Raw genomic sequence first — 15,515 nt, 5'->3', positions numbered from 1 at the left:
TCAACTATTAATTTTATTCGTCATAAAGTAAAGTTGACGAGATAATAAAATTAATGAATAAAATCTCCTCTTCGATTTTGTATACGTCCACACTATCGTGGCATACAAAATTCATGGGGATTTTTAAGGAGTTAATCTTGACCAAGTATTTTTGTGATTCTTAGGATTTAAAATGTTTGTTAATCCCCTAGTAGTCATACTATAAGAAAGACTTAGTAATCCCAATTGTAATGATTGGAAATAGGACTTGGACATTAAGGTAGACTGCCTTCTTAGAACTAAGAACAAAATAGGTGTATTTAATTCATTAGTTGAAACATGTTTAGTGGTGTTATCTACCAGAACCTGAAGTGTAGATACAAATGTCATTAATCATGTCCGCAATTCATTGCAGGGTTCCAGGAAACCCGGCAACTAAATGAAAATTAAAACACCGTCTACATGGGCACTACTGTAAAAATGGTAGCTGTTGCAGTGGGAGATGTTTATCTTTTGATAAGAATAAAACATGGATTTTTGAGTAATTGTCTTTACGCACCAAGTTTAGAAAGAACTAGTTTTCAGTTTCTAACTATTCAAAGAACTTGATATTCTGCCTCTTTTAATAACAAAATTGTTATTAAGAAAAAGAGGGAAGTTATCTGTTCTGGTACGTTGGTTGGCAATTTATAAATCCAATAACTCTCACGATGCAACAAATGGAAATTAGTAACACATCTTCTAACTTTAAGAGAAAGTAACCTTCGAAAATGAACCAATTATATCTTTGGCTTCTAAGGCTAGGTTATATTAACTTGAGTAGGATTCATTAGTAACTGATGAACTTTTGGGTTCATTAGTAGTGGAAATCTTTCCAACCTACGAGTCTTACTTGGAAGGAAAAATAACCAAGAAGCTTTTAAGTCTAAGGGGTATGGAGTCAAAGATATATTGGAATTAGTTCATTCTGATTTTGTGTGATCCTATGAGCATCCAGGCAAGAGGTTGTTTCAAATATTTCATCTATTTTATAGACAACTATTTGAGATACGGATATATTTACTTGATGTGTCGCAAGTCTAAGTGCTTTGATTAGTTCAAAGAGAACGAGGCTGATGTGGAGAAACGACAAAGTAAAAGTATCAAGACACTACGGTAAGATCGTAGTGGCAAGTACCTCTTGGGAGAATTTAGGAGCCATTTATCAGAAGTAGGGATTCAATCCCAACTAACTGCACCTGGTACACCCCAACAGAATGGTGTAGGAAAAGGAAGGTAGAGGACTCTTATGGAAATAAGTAGATTGATGAGTTATTAAGAATATTATCAAAATCATTTTAAGGATATACTCTGGAAACGGGAGTGAATATAGTACCTTCTAAAGTCAGAATTCTCTACTCATATAGAATTGCTGAATAGGCGTAAGCCTATTTCGAAGCATATTCGGATTCGGGTAGTCCAGCACATATGCAGAAGAGAGACAATGATAAGTTGGACAGGAATTCACTTGTTTGTGGGTTATCCTAGTAAAATGAAAGTAGGTTTATAGTCTTAAAAATCAGAAGGTCATTATTAGCATCAATGACCGATTTTTAGAAAAGGACTATGTAATAAACCATGTGCCCATAAGAAAATTTATTCTTAAGGAAATAATAAAAGGCATGTCTAATCTAGTACCAACTGTACAAGATGAGATACCACAAGGAAACTGCAACACGTATCACAAATGATACACAATTGCAGAAAGTGCCTTGTCGTAGTGGGAGGGTTGTTAGGCAACCTAAAAAGATTCATGTTTTGGGAGAGTTTTTGGACTCGATCCCTGGAGGACATGAACTTAATCTCCGGACATATGACGAAACACTCCAAGATAAAGATGCAACATCTTGGCAAAGAGTAATGAATAACAGAATTAGAATATATGTATTCTAATAAAATCTGGAAGCTTGTAGAACCACCAAATGGTGTAAAAGCCTTTGGGTGTAAAAAGGTATATAATAGGAAAAGAGGGATAGAAAGGAAGGTAGTAAACTTTCAAAGCAAGGCTTGATGAAAAAGGAAACTTTTTCACTGGTAGCCATGCTTAAGTCTATCTGGATTCTTTTATCTATTTGGCAAGTGGATGTCAAGACAGCATTCCTTAATAGAAGTCTTGATGAAAGCATCCATATAAAGCAACCAGAAGGGTTCATTGCAAAGGGCTAAGAGCATCTTGTGTGCAAGCTCAATCAGTCTATGGACTGAGGCAAAGCTTCAAGGTCTTGGAACATCCGGTTTATCAAAGTAATCCAGACCTATGGATTTATTGAGTAAACGGATAAGTCTTGTGTATACAAAAGGTGTGATGGAAACGTGATGGTATTTCCTGTACTATACGTAGATAACATTTTTGGTAGTTGGAAACAATATCAAAATGTTGTCAGAAGTAAGGGTATGGTTGTCAAAATAATTTGATATAAAGGACTTGGGAAAATGTATATATTTTTGAGATCAAAGTAATAAGGGATCGAAAGAAAAAATATATTTTACTTATCCCAAGCTTGATACATCGGAAAATCCTTGCTCGTTTTAAGCATGCAAAACTCCTCGAAAGGTTTCTTACCTTTTAAGCATGGAGTGTCTTTATCTAAAGAGATGTCTCCGATGACATCAAAGGAGATTGAGGGCATGTAGGCAGTTCTTTATGCTTCGGCAGTTAGACAACCTAATGTATGCTATGCATGAGATCAGAAATCTGTTTTGCCAAGGGCATAGTTAGTAGATATCAAAGTAACCCTAGACAAGGACATTGAACTGCAGTAAAGCATATATTAAAGTACCTTAGAAGCGCTAGAGATTATATGCTAGCTTACAAGGCAGTTAATTTGGTCCCTGTGGGTTACACGGATTTTGACTTCCAATCGGATAGGGACAATAATAAGTCAACCTCGGGGTTTTGTGTTTACTTTAGGAGGAAAAGTCATAACTATGGAAGAGTGATAAACATAGGTGTTTTTCTGTAGAAGCTGAGTATATGGCAAGCCTCTGAGGTAGCCATAAAAGCTGAATGACTTAATTACCTCAAGATAGACTTAGAGATGATTTCTAGTTTGTCCAAAGATTATTACAATTTATTGTAATAATAATGGTGCAGTAACAAACTCGAAGAAACCATGAGTCTATAAGGCAAGTAAACACAATAGAGCGCAAGTACTACCCAATACGAGAAATTGTATAACGAGGAGAAGTTGTTGCCGCCTAGATTGCATCAGATGATAACCTAAGGTCCTTAAGGCAAGAGCTTTTGATGGGCATGTTGAAGGGTTGGGAATCAGATGTATGGCAGCAGATATGACAGCTTAGTCTTTTAGTATAAGTGGGAGATTGTTAGAGTGTATACTAAAAGCCTAGCTTTTGGTATAAACATTTATAAGAATCACATTGGTCAAATGTCTACATTTATGATAAATGTAGTTGCTCAATTAATTTATATTGTAGATAACATGGTGTGTGGTGTCACATACAGAAGATCATGTTATCGGTTCCTTATAAATTATAAACAATAGCTCACGACCAAGATGGAAAGGAACAAACCATTGGAAGGTCGTAGTGTAATTAGGTATTAGTTTATCTTAACTATATAATTACACTAGTACACTTAGAGTGTATTGAGTAGGACCATTTGAGGTCGTTCCTTTTATACTGACTTTATAAAGGAACAAAGACCTCAGTTATTATGGAAGTGTGCTCTTAATCCTAATATAATAACAAGCACATATATTTGATATTTATTTCTTTAATTTATCAATAGGTGAGATTTAGTTCGATAAATCAATAAGCCCGATAAGTTGGGAAATGATATCACTTATAGTGTGTGTTGTTGATTATAGAAGGAAACTGTGTCCTAGTGATCTAGGTTGAGAATATCCCCAAGAGGAGCTCATAAGGATTGTCATGTTAAACCCTGCAGGTGGACTTAGTCCGACATGACGATGAAGTTGAGTGGTACTACTCTTGGAGCTAGATATTAATTAAGCGAGTTGTTAGTAACTTACTTAATTAGTGGACATTTGTTATCTTAAACACAGGGAGACTAACACACTCATAATAAGAAGGAGCCCAAAATGTAATTTGGGATTGGTGCGGTAGTTCAATAATAGTTCTTTAGTGGAATGAATTATTATTGATGAAATTAAGTTGTGTGTTCGGGGCGAACACGGGATGCTTAATTTCATCGGGAGACCAAAACCAATTCCTCCTCTCGGTCCCTATCGTAGCCTCTAGTATATAGAGATTTATACCCACCGCATATCCACCTTCTTACCCATCCAATGGGGCCGGCCAAGCTAGGGCCGGCCAAGACCAAGTGGATGAGCCATGTAGGTGGCCAGCCAAAGCTTGGGTCCCAAACTTAGGTGGCCGGCCACTAGAATATTAAAAAGGATTTTTATTAAAATTATTTCTTATGTGGATATCATGATTTTAAAAGAGAGTTTAAAAATTAAAAATTTCCTTTTATAGTTTTCTACAAAAGATTAAGAGAAGAGATTAATCTCTTTCCTTATTTGTAGTTTAAAAGGATGGTTTTAATTTTTGGTAAAAACTTTCCTTATTTGTAAATCATCTACATGTTTAAAAGAGAGTTTAAAATTTGAAATCTTTCCTTATTTGTTGATTAAAGGAGGATTTTAAATTTTAAGAAAACTTTCCTTTTTAACCATGTTCATGATTTAAAAGAAAGTTTAAAAATTAATAATTTTCTTTTATTAGTTTCTACAAAAGATTGAGAAAAGATTTGATATCTTTCCTTATTTGTAGATTAAAAGAGATTTTAATTTTTAGAGATAACTTTCTTTTTATCCACATGTTTAAAAGAAAGATTTTAATTTATTAAATTTCCTTTTTATAAACCAATCATGAAGGGACTAAATTATTGGAGAAATTTTTATAAATTTCCGGAAGCAAATAAGGAAGTTTTAATTGGTGTTTAAAATTTTATTTGCTTGGAGATTTCTTGGTGTGGCCGGCCATTGCAAAATTGAAAAGAAAAATTATTTTTAATTAAATAAATTTTCCTTTTCAATGGCAAAAGAATTAAGGAAGGTTTTATTAAATTTTCCTTATTTGCCAAGACCAAGGATTATAAAAGAGGGGGTAGAGGAGGCTTCAAGGCTAAGAACTCTATTCTATTTTTCCTCTCTTTTCTCCTTGGGTGTGGCCGGCCCTTTCTTTCCTCTCCTCTCCTTTGTGTGGCCGAAATCTTCTCATGGTGGAGATAGCTTTGGTGGCCGGATCTAAGAAGGAGAAGAAGGAGAGAAAAGAAGCCTCTTTTCTAGCATCCCTTGGAGCATGGTGGTGGTGGCCGAACCTCTTCATCCTAGGAGAAGTTTTGATGGCCGAAACTTGCAAGGAAGAAGAAGGTGATTGGTGGTTTCTCATCTCGGAAGAACGTTGCCCACACAACGTCCGAGGTTAGAAGAGGAATACGGTAGAAGATCAAGAGGTCTTTCTAGAAGGTATAACTAGTAATTTTTCCTTTCCGCATCATGCTAGTTATTTTTGGAAATAATACTAAATACAAGAGGCATACGATTCTAGAGTTTTGAATTTATTTTCGATATAGTGTTCTTTTGTTTTTCTTTTCCTTGTGATTTGATTGTTCTTTTCGGTTAACCTAAAGTTATTTTAGGAAATTAAATATTAGCTTTCCATAAAAGGTTTTGTCTAGTCGGTGGTGGTTGCTCCCATATCCAAGAAGGCCATGTGCCTCGCCACGTCAGTACTGGGAACCAATTATGGAAATTAATATTTAATGGAATTAATAACTTAAGGTGACTTGGGTCAAACGTGTTAAGTTCCGCAGGAGATCCAAGTCAAAACCTAAAAGAACAAATAGATTAAGTTTTGGATCAAACGTGTTAAGTTCCGCAGGCGATCCAAAATTTAATTTAAAAGAACACATGGTAGCTAGGAAAAGGTTCAGACCTTTGTACAAAATTTTTGTACAGTGGAACCTCTAGGTTTTCCGAGTAGCAACCAACAACATGGTCTTCCGCTTGGGCTCTTTGGTCAGCTCATTGGCTTGTCGCCTACGCGGCTGGTCGTTTGGCGCTCGGTTGTCGGTTGTTGTCTCTTGTTGCTGCTGCACCATCTTTGTAGCCCCGGGCATTTATCAACATCTCTAAATCTTCTTGGGATAGCGTCACGATGCTGAGTCGTTCAGCATCTTCCATCTTCACGTCTCAGATATAGGTGCAGTTCCCACAAACATTGTCAAATATAATCATGTCTGAAAGTTGAGAAGATGACAAGATGGGAATGCGACACTGGCATTGCTTGATCGAAGACTTCGCGGTGGCTCTGATGATGACCAGATAAGACTCCTTGTTGTCCTGTAAAATCGAGAGCGTTAGTGCCAGGCCAAGAAGAGGTCCTCGATGTTGGCCCTCCGACCGACGCTCAAGTCAGTATCCGGCTCGGTAGAATGGAATAGTAGAAGTGAATATTAGCAAAAAGTATGTAGAACAATGAAGCCTCGCGTACCTCCGTCTGTGGATGGAAACCCTCTTATATAGTGTCATTATAACATCTGTACAAGCATCCCAAAACATGTGCACATTTTCTAAAACGTCCTAAAAAAAGACAAGTCAAAAATATTCCTGACATTTTTTCTTAAGCGGGCACGCAAATCTCCGATATGATATGCTAAAAGCTTCCAAAGTATAATTTATATGTTGGACATGCTCTGTTGTTGACGGTACAAACTTCCAAAAGAGTACGATGAAATATGTAAGTGAGTCCCACTATTGGCCGACTGGAAGCTGCTTGCCAAGGACATCCCATCTCGGTCGTATTGATCAGAGCTATCGACCTGCCCTTCACCCGACTTTTCTGTTATCGGAGTGCTACTTTTTGTCCGACTGGACATGCTATCCAATCGACAGGGATGGTGGGATGGAAAATTTACTATTTATTTCTTAACTCCAGTTGCAAGTTTTTAGAAGATGGTCGTTCAGACGATCATATTCGACCGACATTGGAGGCTCGTTCTACCAACTTCACTTGATCTGTAAGCATGTTCGGCTAACTTCGCTTGATTCATGGTCTTGGGCCTTTAACTATTTTAACTTTGATCTTCACGTCAATTATTCTTCTCTATTTTGACCCCTCTTTAATGGGCCCCTCTTGATAAGTATATCATTTATTCAATCTTAGTAAACCAATACTTTGAGAAGTTTTGTTTTTATAAAAAATTAAGAGATTAAAGTTACCAAATTTTAGAAAAAATAATTGAAAGATTAGAATATCAGTAGACTACTGCATGTTTTAGTTATTTCCAAAGTTGGTGGTTTTAAGATCTACGAGTATGCTCCTAATGTGTAACACAGAGTGGACGTATAATATTAATGTGTATATCTATATTTAACTTTCTTCTATATTTATCTCTTTTTATCTATATTAATGTGTATCTCTTCATATTCGTAATGGATTTATATTTTAAAAAAAAATCTCCGGGTATTTTCACAATTGTTAAACTTTGGGAGCATTTTAGGGGAAAAAGAAATTTTCCGATAAATTTCTAATTTTAGGAAATTATTGCAAACCCTCATTTTCCATCCACTCGATCAATCGATCCATCCGAGAACGAAAGGAGTCGGCGGCGGCGATCGGATCTCGCCTTCTTAGATGGCTGACCCGGCGGCGCTTGGCGGCCAGTACGTGCAGCAGTTTCTCAGCGCCGCCCTATCGCAGCGCGGTCCGGCGGCGCTCCCGTACGCCGAGGACGGCAAGTGGCTGATTCGCCAGCACCTGATGGCGCTCACCGGGGCCTTCGCATCTCTTCGCCCCCGCGCCGCCAGCTTCACTCACGACGACGGACGCTCCTCATACCTCCTCCAGGCTGAGGGCACCATCCCCATCGTCTACCGCGGCACCACCTACAACCTCCCCGCCTCTGTCTGGCTCCTCGAACAGTACCCTCGCCGTCCCCCTTCCGTCTTCCTCACCCCGACCTCGGACATGCTTGTCAAGCCCGGTCACCCCCTCGTCGATCCCTCCGGCCTCGTTCGCGCCGCGGCTGTTCCGTACCTCGCTTCATGGGTCTACCCATCGTCCAACCTCGTCGACCTTGTCCGCTCCCTTTCACACCTCTTCGGCCTCGACCCTCCTCTCTACTCCCACCCCGCGGCTGCTCTCCCTCAAAATCAATCTCCTCCTAACACACGGCATCCTTTTCCCTCCCCATCCAATCCATCTCCGGCTCGAATCTACTCCTCTCTGCCGTCCCCATACGGTGGTGGTCGGTTCCCTCCCTCACCACAGACCCAGATTGCGTCGCATCCGATTGAGGACCCAGCGGATGTCTTCCGACGGAACGCCATCTCTAAAATTGTGGAGAATGTACACAGAGATGCAGCCAGCCTGCGTAGGTCGCAGGAGTCCGAGATGGGACCTCTCCTTTCTCTCCAGGCGGAGCTGCGGATTAGACGGGAAGAACTTTCTCGCGGGGTCCGCGAGATGGTTGGGGAGAAGGAAGGTCTGGAGCAGCAGCTGCAGCTCGTGCTTATGAACACCGACGTTCTTGAAGGATGGGTGAGGGAGACCGAGGCTAGCAGTAGAAAAGTGGACGCATTAAATGTCGACAATGTGTTTGAACCGATGGATGCACTCTCAAGACAGATACTGGAGCTCACGGCAGCTGACTTGGCGGTGGAGGACACGATCTACTCACTGGACAAGGCGGTGCAAGATGGGGCAATAACGTCCGAGTCATATCTGAAGAGTGTGAGGGCATTGTGCAGGGAGCAGTTCTTCCACAGGGCAACCTTGGCCAAGGCCCGTGCTGTTCAGGTGCAAGCTCAAGTTACAAAAATGGCACCGAGGGTTCCACTATATGCTTCCTAGGATGGAGGTTAGTCGTGATCTTGTATCATAAAAGTTGATATTTTTGCTTCTATTTGCTATTTTTCTGATCGGGTATTTGCTATATAATACATAAACTCTTATCACCGAAATAAGTTAGCCTAAACAGCTGGTCTATGTCTTCATCCATCTGAACTCTCCAAACTCTCATCTTGAAATCAGGAAATTTTTGTTCCTATTTGTATGTTACATACGAAATGGAAATGAGATTGTTTGAAAGGAAGGTTTCGATTGTATTTTGTGAGGTCTGGCTTACTTTTGGGAGCTCCAGCTTATTTTATGCAATTTTTCTCATTGAAGTTAGATATATCTTATCAATTTGTTTTTATATGGCAAAAGGCGATTCACCCCCAACACCTTCATCAATTCGTCCCTAGGCCAACACGGATGTGGTAAATCACGGGTGACTATTACCCATTAGTGCAGGTGGCTAAGACATTGGGGAAGGCATGCTCAGATGTGTTGAGTTTCGACCCCAAGACCTCATGTAGCAATACCTTATGCCTCAACCACCGTACCACCCCGAGGGGTGTTTTTAGATAAATGGTCATGTTCCTATTCATGTTCTGATTTTTGTTTATGATGATGTTCTCCTTCTGATGCTCATAGTCTTATAGTCTTATTGGCAGACACAATTGGTTTATTGGCGAGTTCAATCTTTTGGAAAACAGAGTGTTTTGTAGTTATATGGATTTCTGTGGTAAACAGATCATTTTTGACAATGGAGAGAAATCTAACCGATTGATGAAGCAATCTATTATAACATATTGCGGGTCACATTTTATCATCTCCCTTGACTTTTGCTGTGACTTTCTTCACACTGCTGCAAAACTTTTGATTTGGCTGATAAGTCAGCTAAGATGATGTTTAGTTTAGGTGATTTGAATGATACAATCATACTCGAACAATAATTCAATTCTATGGAATTGGCATCTTGGGATTCAGATCACATTTTTTGAATTCTTGCTTCCGATTAAATCCTAACGATTTCAATTTTCGATGTATTTCTTTCCATAAACATTTTTGTCATCATACCAAAACTTCACAAGTATTATTTCTCTCTATGGTGTAGGGAGTTATTGAACATAATGTCACCATCATATCTATCAAACGCAATCACATTTTTCATTTCTTCCTCAATATTAATTCATGCTTCATTGGTCTATAATTGTTAAAGGGACTAATAATTCTAGAAGTCCATGGTTTAAAAGAGAGCTTATTAGCTCGAGGCTTCTATAATCAAATTCAATGTCAAGCTTGGCTCATGTACGACTTTCTAAATCTTAGTCCACCCTTATCTCACAATATTGTGGTCTCTTGTTGGTAAGGGAATATTTCCTACTCTGTTGATTTTTCAATTTTGCATTAAGATTTCAGTTGGATATATACTAGATCATTTATTTTATCCACATAGTATGACCTTTTTTGTATGATAGGTAAACAATCTCAAAAAAAACAAAAGAGAAGCTAAATCTACTCTTCAAGGCCTAAGCTATGACCTTTCATTTGGTTCAAATTGAACCATTTAAATTTAGATTTATTTACTTGGTTATTCTTTTGGATGAGCAGAGCTATAGAAGTAATGGCATTATTAAAACACTGATTTCTCCAGTTCAGTTTGATTTGACAAAGAAATCAAACCTGGATTTAATTTGGCATATATGCTTCTGGAAATTATATTAAGCTTTTCTCGTAGTACACCTGAAGCTAAACTGAATAAAAAACTTTTCTGTTCAGTTTTTTTTTTCTGTCTTTGGTAACATATCCCTCAAAAACTCAAGTTACTTCACTGAGATTGATTGTGATACCCACTTTCTAAAATAAATTGATGTTGATGAAAATAATATTAAAACTTTCCTACTTGTAGACGTTGGCATTACAATTGTCTTTCCTATATCATTCTTGATCTTTCTCATTTTACTGATTTCTTCAAGAAAAAACTTTTCTGTTCAGTTTTTTTTTTTCTGTCTTTGGTAACATATCCCTCAAAAACTCAAGTTACTTCACTGAGATTGATTGTGATACCCACTTTATACAATAAATAGATGTTGACGAAAATAATATTAAAACTTTCCTACTTGTAGACGTTGGCATTACAATTGTCTTTCCTATATCGTTCTTGATCTTTCTCATTTTACTGATTTCTTCAAGCATTAATCAATGGCAACACACGAGGTCATTTACATATATTTTGTTGCTTCACATTCATTTCCATAAGAACTTCTAGATTTTCTGAAGCAGTATTTCCTATTTATAGCACACATTCTCATTAGACTCCATTTATATGTATTCATCAATGGCATTAAAAAACATTCAGTGGTGTGAGCATTGATGCATGAAATTATGAATTTGAAGCTTTAGCCATTCATGCCTTGTGCTGTATTTTTCATAGTTGCTGCCATATGAGGTCGTGGGGTTAAATTTCAGCACGTACGAGCATGTCTTCTCCCATATCGTCACCGCTTGTACTAATGGTTAATAGTCGTCCGTGATTTACCTCTGTTGTGTTAGCCTAAGAATGGGTTAATAAGGGTGTTAGAAGTGAATGAATCATCTTTTACCACATGTATTTTTCATCTTCGATCAATTCTCTGTTTTCATTATCTGCTCGTGAATCTTGATAGGACTTTACATGAAGTTTGATTGGATTCTTAGAATGGTAAAGATATCGATTTCTAGTGCTGGATCAGCTAAATAATATTATATTATGCGCTCCTTTTCTTTCAGTCCAATTTATTTTTTGCTAGAACTTTATAAAATTTTAGGATTTATATATTTTTAATATGAATTGGGTTAGATAGATTTAATAGCATATTGAACTATATACTTATATTCATTCAAATAATATTAATATAATAGCATATTATAATAAGAGATGAATTTTTTTAGCTTGTACTTATTTTACTGAATCATTACATTCATGTATCATAATGATAATAATATAATTAAGAGAATAATAATGTCATGTTATTTATTATTATATTTCATTTCTGTTCTTTTTTATGTGATCACATTTCATCCTGGCTTCCAAATATAAGCGCAATATTTTAAAATACTATAATAATGAATTAAAATTAGAGTAAAAAATAATTAAATGCTTATTATTATTTGTATGGAACTCACAACATTTGACTATTATAATCGCATTGAGTAGTGCTTTTTATTATTTAAATTTATGTTAATTTCCTTAAAATGGGCAGTTTAGTAAGTTAGTAAATGATTTCTCTCATTTGAGGTCAGTTAAAAGTTTAGACATTTTGTGTCATTTTAATGTAATCTCTCTCGTCCCCAGGTTTCGTGTGCGGCGCTATCCTACCAGCTTATAGATTCTCTCTTCTAGGTCACAAGTCTAAAAGTAAGATTTGTTATGGATCCTGAGGAACTTGCAATGCGTGTTAATTTGTGGAAGGTCTCATTCATCAGCAAGAAAGAATAAGTTATTCTATTGGCGAATGCGACGAATTTGGGACTACGGCTAAGCATTTGGTTATCGAACCAGTTACAAACTGAATAAATCAAATTTTTTTAATCAACTAAATTGATCGAAATTTTTTTATGAAAATCGAATTGATATAATTATAAATTAAATAAATCAAATTTTTTTAAGCAACTAAACTGATCTATTTTTTTTTTTTTTATGAAAATCGAATAAATTGAAATGATTAAATATCAATTAATTCGATTTTTTTATCAAATTAATCAAAATTAAAAAATTACATTAATTAAATTTCAATTTTATTTAATTAATTATATTTTAAAATAAAAAATAATCAAATTAATGCCCCTATTCAATTTAATTGAATTACAAATTTTAAAATTAAATCGAATTAATCAAAAATTAAATCATTTTTTTAAAATAAAAATTGAATTAACCGAATCGAATTTCTAAATTCGATCGATTCGGTTAATTTGATTTTGCTGAATTTTTGTTCACCCATATCTAGGATAATGTCTGATTTTTAATTTGGTGGGGATGCGTTCTCTCTAAAGTGATAAATAGAAAAACCTCTATAGCTCAAATGCCTAGGATATTTCAGGCGAAAAAGTATATTAATATTGAGATTGTTGGAGAGAATCTTTTCCTTTTAAAATTAGCCTCACTTATCGATCAACGACATACTCTGTTTGATGGGCCTTGGTCTTTCTTCAAAGATCTCATCTTCAAGACACCCATGGATAGGGATGATAATTTTTTTTGCGGGTATCTGGGTTCGGATGCCCATGGGGGAAATCTAAAATGGGGTGGGTTCAGGGAGGCATTATCGAGTTCAGGTTTAGGGATCAATAGACTGGGACAGATATGGGGATGCTATCCTCATCCCCAAACTTGCCCTAATATCCCTAATAATAATAATTATTATTATTAAAATAATCCCCAGGGATGGGGATTTAATTCTCAGGAACGGGGATCCTCCCCATCCCTGCCCCATTGTCATTTCTGTGATGAGGATGGGAATGGGGATGGGGGTTTAATCCCTGTGGGTTCGGAGATAGGGATTCCTCAATTAGGAGAGACGGGGATGTGAGCAGGGATGAGGACGAACATTTACTTTGGGGACGGGAATGGGGACAACAAACTTGTCCCCGCCCTATTGTATTCCTACCCATAAGTTTGCAACAACCATTAGATATGACTTTCTATGAAATTCCCATCTGGGTTCAATGTCATAATCTTCCTCTTGCATTTATGCATTCGACTATCCTCCGCTAGGTAGGCTCGCCGATTGGGAAGGTGATTGCAACTGACTCAGGAGAAGATGGGAGGTGTGTGGGGAAATATGCTAGAATTCGAGTGGCAACATATATCTATCAACCGATGAAGCAAGGGATATGGGTTATGTCAAAAGATTCACCGGAAGCAGTGTGCATCATTTTGCTTTACAAATGCCTTCCAAATTTTTGCCACTCATGTGGGAGGCTAGGCCATGTACTCAGAGATTGTGGGGACACAAGAGATTAGGGTCTAAACCACCATTTGGTAATTGGATTAGAACTTCTCTGATTAACGGTGATAGGAAGAACCCCTCCTTCAAAGGCAATAGACCGAATCAAAATGGCTCCCCTAAACATCAATCTCAAGAGGACGCCACAGGAAAAGTTGAGTCGTTGGCTTTAATACTACCTCCAGTTGCTAGGACCGGGTTTACATCTTCTTGAGCAAATAGTGTTGGATCGAGTCGCACGTGTGAGGGGGGTGAATCACGTGATTTTGAAAACTTGTTCTTTTTGAATTTTAAAAGATAAGTACGCCAGGGAAAACAAAGTAAGAAAATGAACACAATAAAACACGATTGATTTTATTTGGTTTGGAGTCTTAGCGACTCCTACTCCAAAACTCAGGTCTCGTGGACTTATCAATGGGTAATCCACTAAAATACCTCTTCCGATATCACCGAAAGAGGGGATCGAGTACAAAGAAGATAGGTGAAGTGTAACACGCTACACTTCCCTTTTTCAGTAATTAAGTACAAGGAAATAACTTCGTTACCGACACGTAGGAATCGAAGTGAAAAATGCGCTTGTCAGTGTCGGTCTGTCGATCGCGATTAAAAGTCTTCGGAGCAATAGTCAGGCGCAGCAACTTCACAGCAAAGTCACAGCAGGAAGTTGGAGCAGTTGGAACCTCAAATGGACGCGCAGTAGCTTGTATATCAGTTGTGTATTGATACTTGGTCGAGATTGTCTTTGAAACATCCCCAGATTTTTTTTCACTCATTAACTATTATTTGAATAATCATATTGCAGTATCATCATGGAAACTATCATAACTAGTAGGCATGAATGTATCAACAAATGGTTACCAATATGAACGATAACTCCATAATATTCCCCATCCGAATGATAAAGAAATGAAAATCTCTCGCGGTAAATCCAGTATGCTCTGCACTCTCGGACAACGGACAGTACCATGCTTCCATTCCACCTCCTCGTCTACTCCGTCCGAGGGTCTTCCATATCCCGAGAACCCTCCTCACCTGTAATGTAGACATCATGAGTACACGGCCCAACAAGTACAATCCATCATGTATAACAAGACATCCATAAAGTAGTAGAGATAGCAACTAACAGTCAAATAGAGAAGCAAAACGTATCCTAATTACGATATAAGAAATAGAATAAACATGTACAAGTGATACTACATAGCTAATAGAGTGAATATGTCACATATCCGGTAACCACAGTTAGAGCCAGTCAACAACCCCATGAACCTAGAGATACCTCCTAGAGAACATGCAATCATATAACCGAAGCTAACATATATAATTTATCAGTCAAGTTTGGATGGACCCTCTCCGGAGCTCATCCCAGGTCACCCATCCCGTACTTTTATCACATATGCTCATACTCATCCTATTCACCACATAAGAAAAGAAAACATAACCTGTCCTCATTATTCTGTAATCAGTTGCACATATTTAACTATTTCTTTCATTCTGTAACCCTTCCTTCATTAAAGAACACATCGAAATCTTGCATCCTCAAAGCAGAGCGATCAAAAAACGGAAGTTCATCTTTTAATCAAATAGCAGTACTTAAATGGACTAATGAAAACATCATGAAGGAGATAAAGTAAATTACAATCCTACCACATATAGAGATAAATATTAAACCAGAATAGATTCCCAAACAACTCA

General features: G+C 37.4%; 1 protein-coding gene across 3 annotated transcripts; it reads left to right on the top strand.

Annotated features, from left to right (window-relative positions):
• The first annotated feature begins 7,550 nt into the window (after window positions 1-7,550).
• LOC121981894 (protein ELC-like) lies at window positions 7,551-12,325 on the top strand. 3 transcript variants are annotated; one of them, XM_042534669.1, is made up of 2 exons: window positions 7,551-8,869; window positions 12,173-12,325. In XM_042534669.1, exon 1 carries the CDS (start codon window positions 7,645-7,647, stop codon window positions 8,860-8,862), a length of 1,218 nt encoding a protein of 405 aa, XP_042390603.1. In that variant the 5' UTR covers window positions 7,551-7,644; the 3' UTR covers window positions 8,863-8,869; window positions 12,173-12,325. The 3 variants fall into 3 exon arrangements, with proteins under 3 accessions (XP_042390603.1, XP_042390611.1, XP_042390618.1); XM_042534677.1 differs by lacking the exon at window positions 12,173-12,325 and adding an exon at window positions 11,273-11,402; XM_042534684.1 differs by lacking the exon at window positions 12,173-12,325 and adding an exon at window positions 9,220-9,547.
• Window positions 12,326-15,515: the final 3,190 nt, after the last annotated feature.

This window comes from Zingiber officinale, chromosome 1B (genome assembly GCF_018446385.1).
Source record: "Zingiber officinale cultivar Zhangliang chromosome 1B, Zo_v1.1, whole genome shotgun sequence".
Lineage (NCBI taxonomy): Eukaryota > Viridiplantae > Streptophyta > Magnoliopsida > Zingiberales > Zingiberaceae > Zingiber > Zingiber officinale.
Note: the sequence above shows the minus strand (reverse complement) of the source record. Positions and strands in the feature narration are given on the sequence as shown.

Coding starts and splice junctions, on each gene's coding strand:
- LOC121981894 (XM_042534669.1), top strand. CDS start 7,645: ATGGCTGACCCGGCGGCGCTTGGCGGCCAGTACGTGCAGCAGTTTCTC.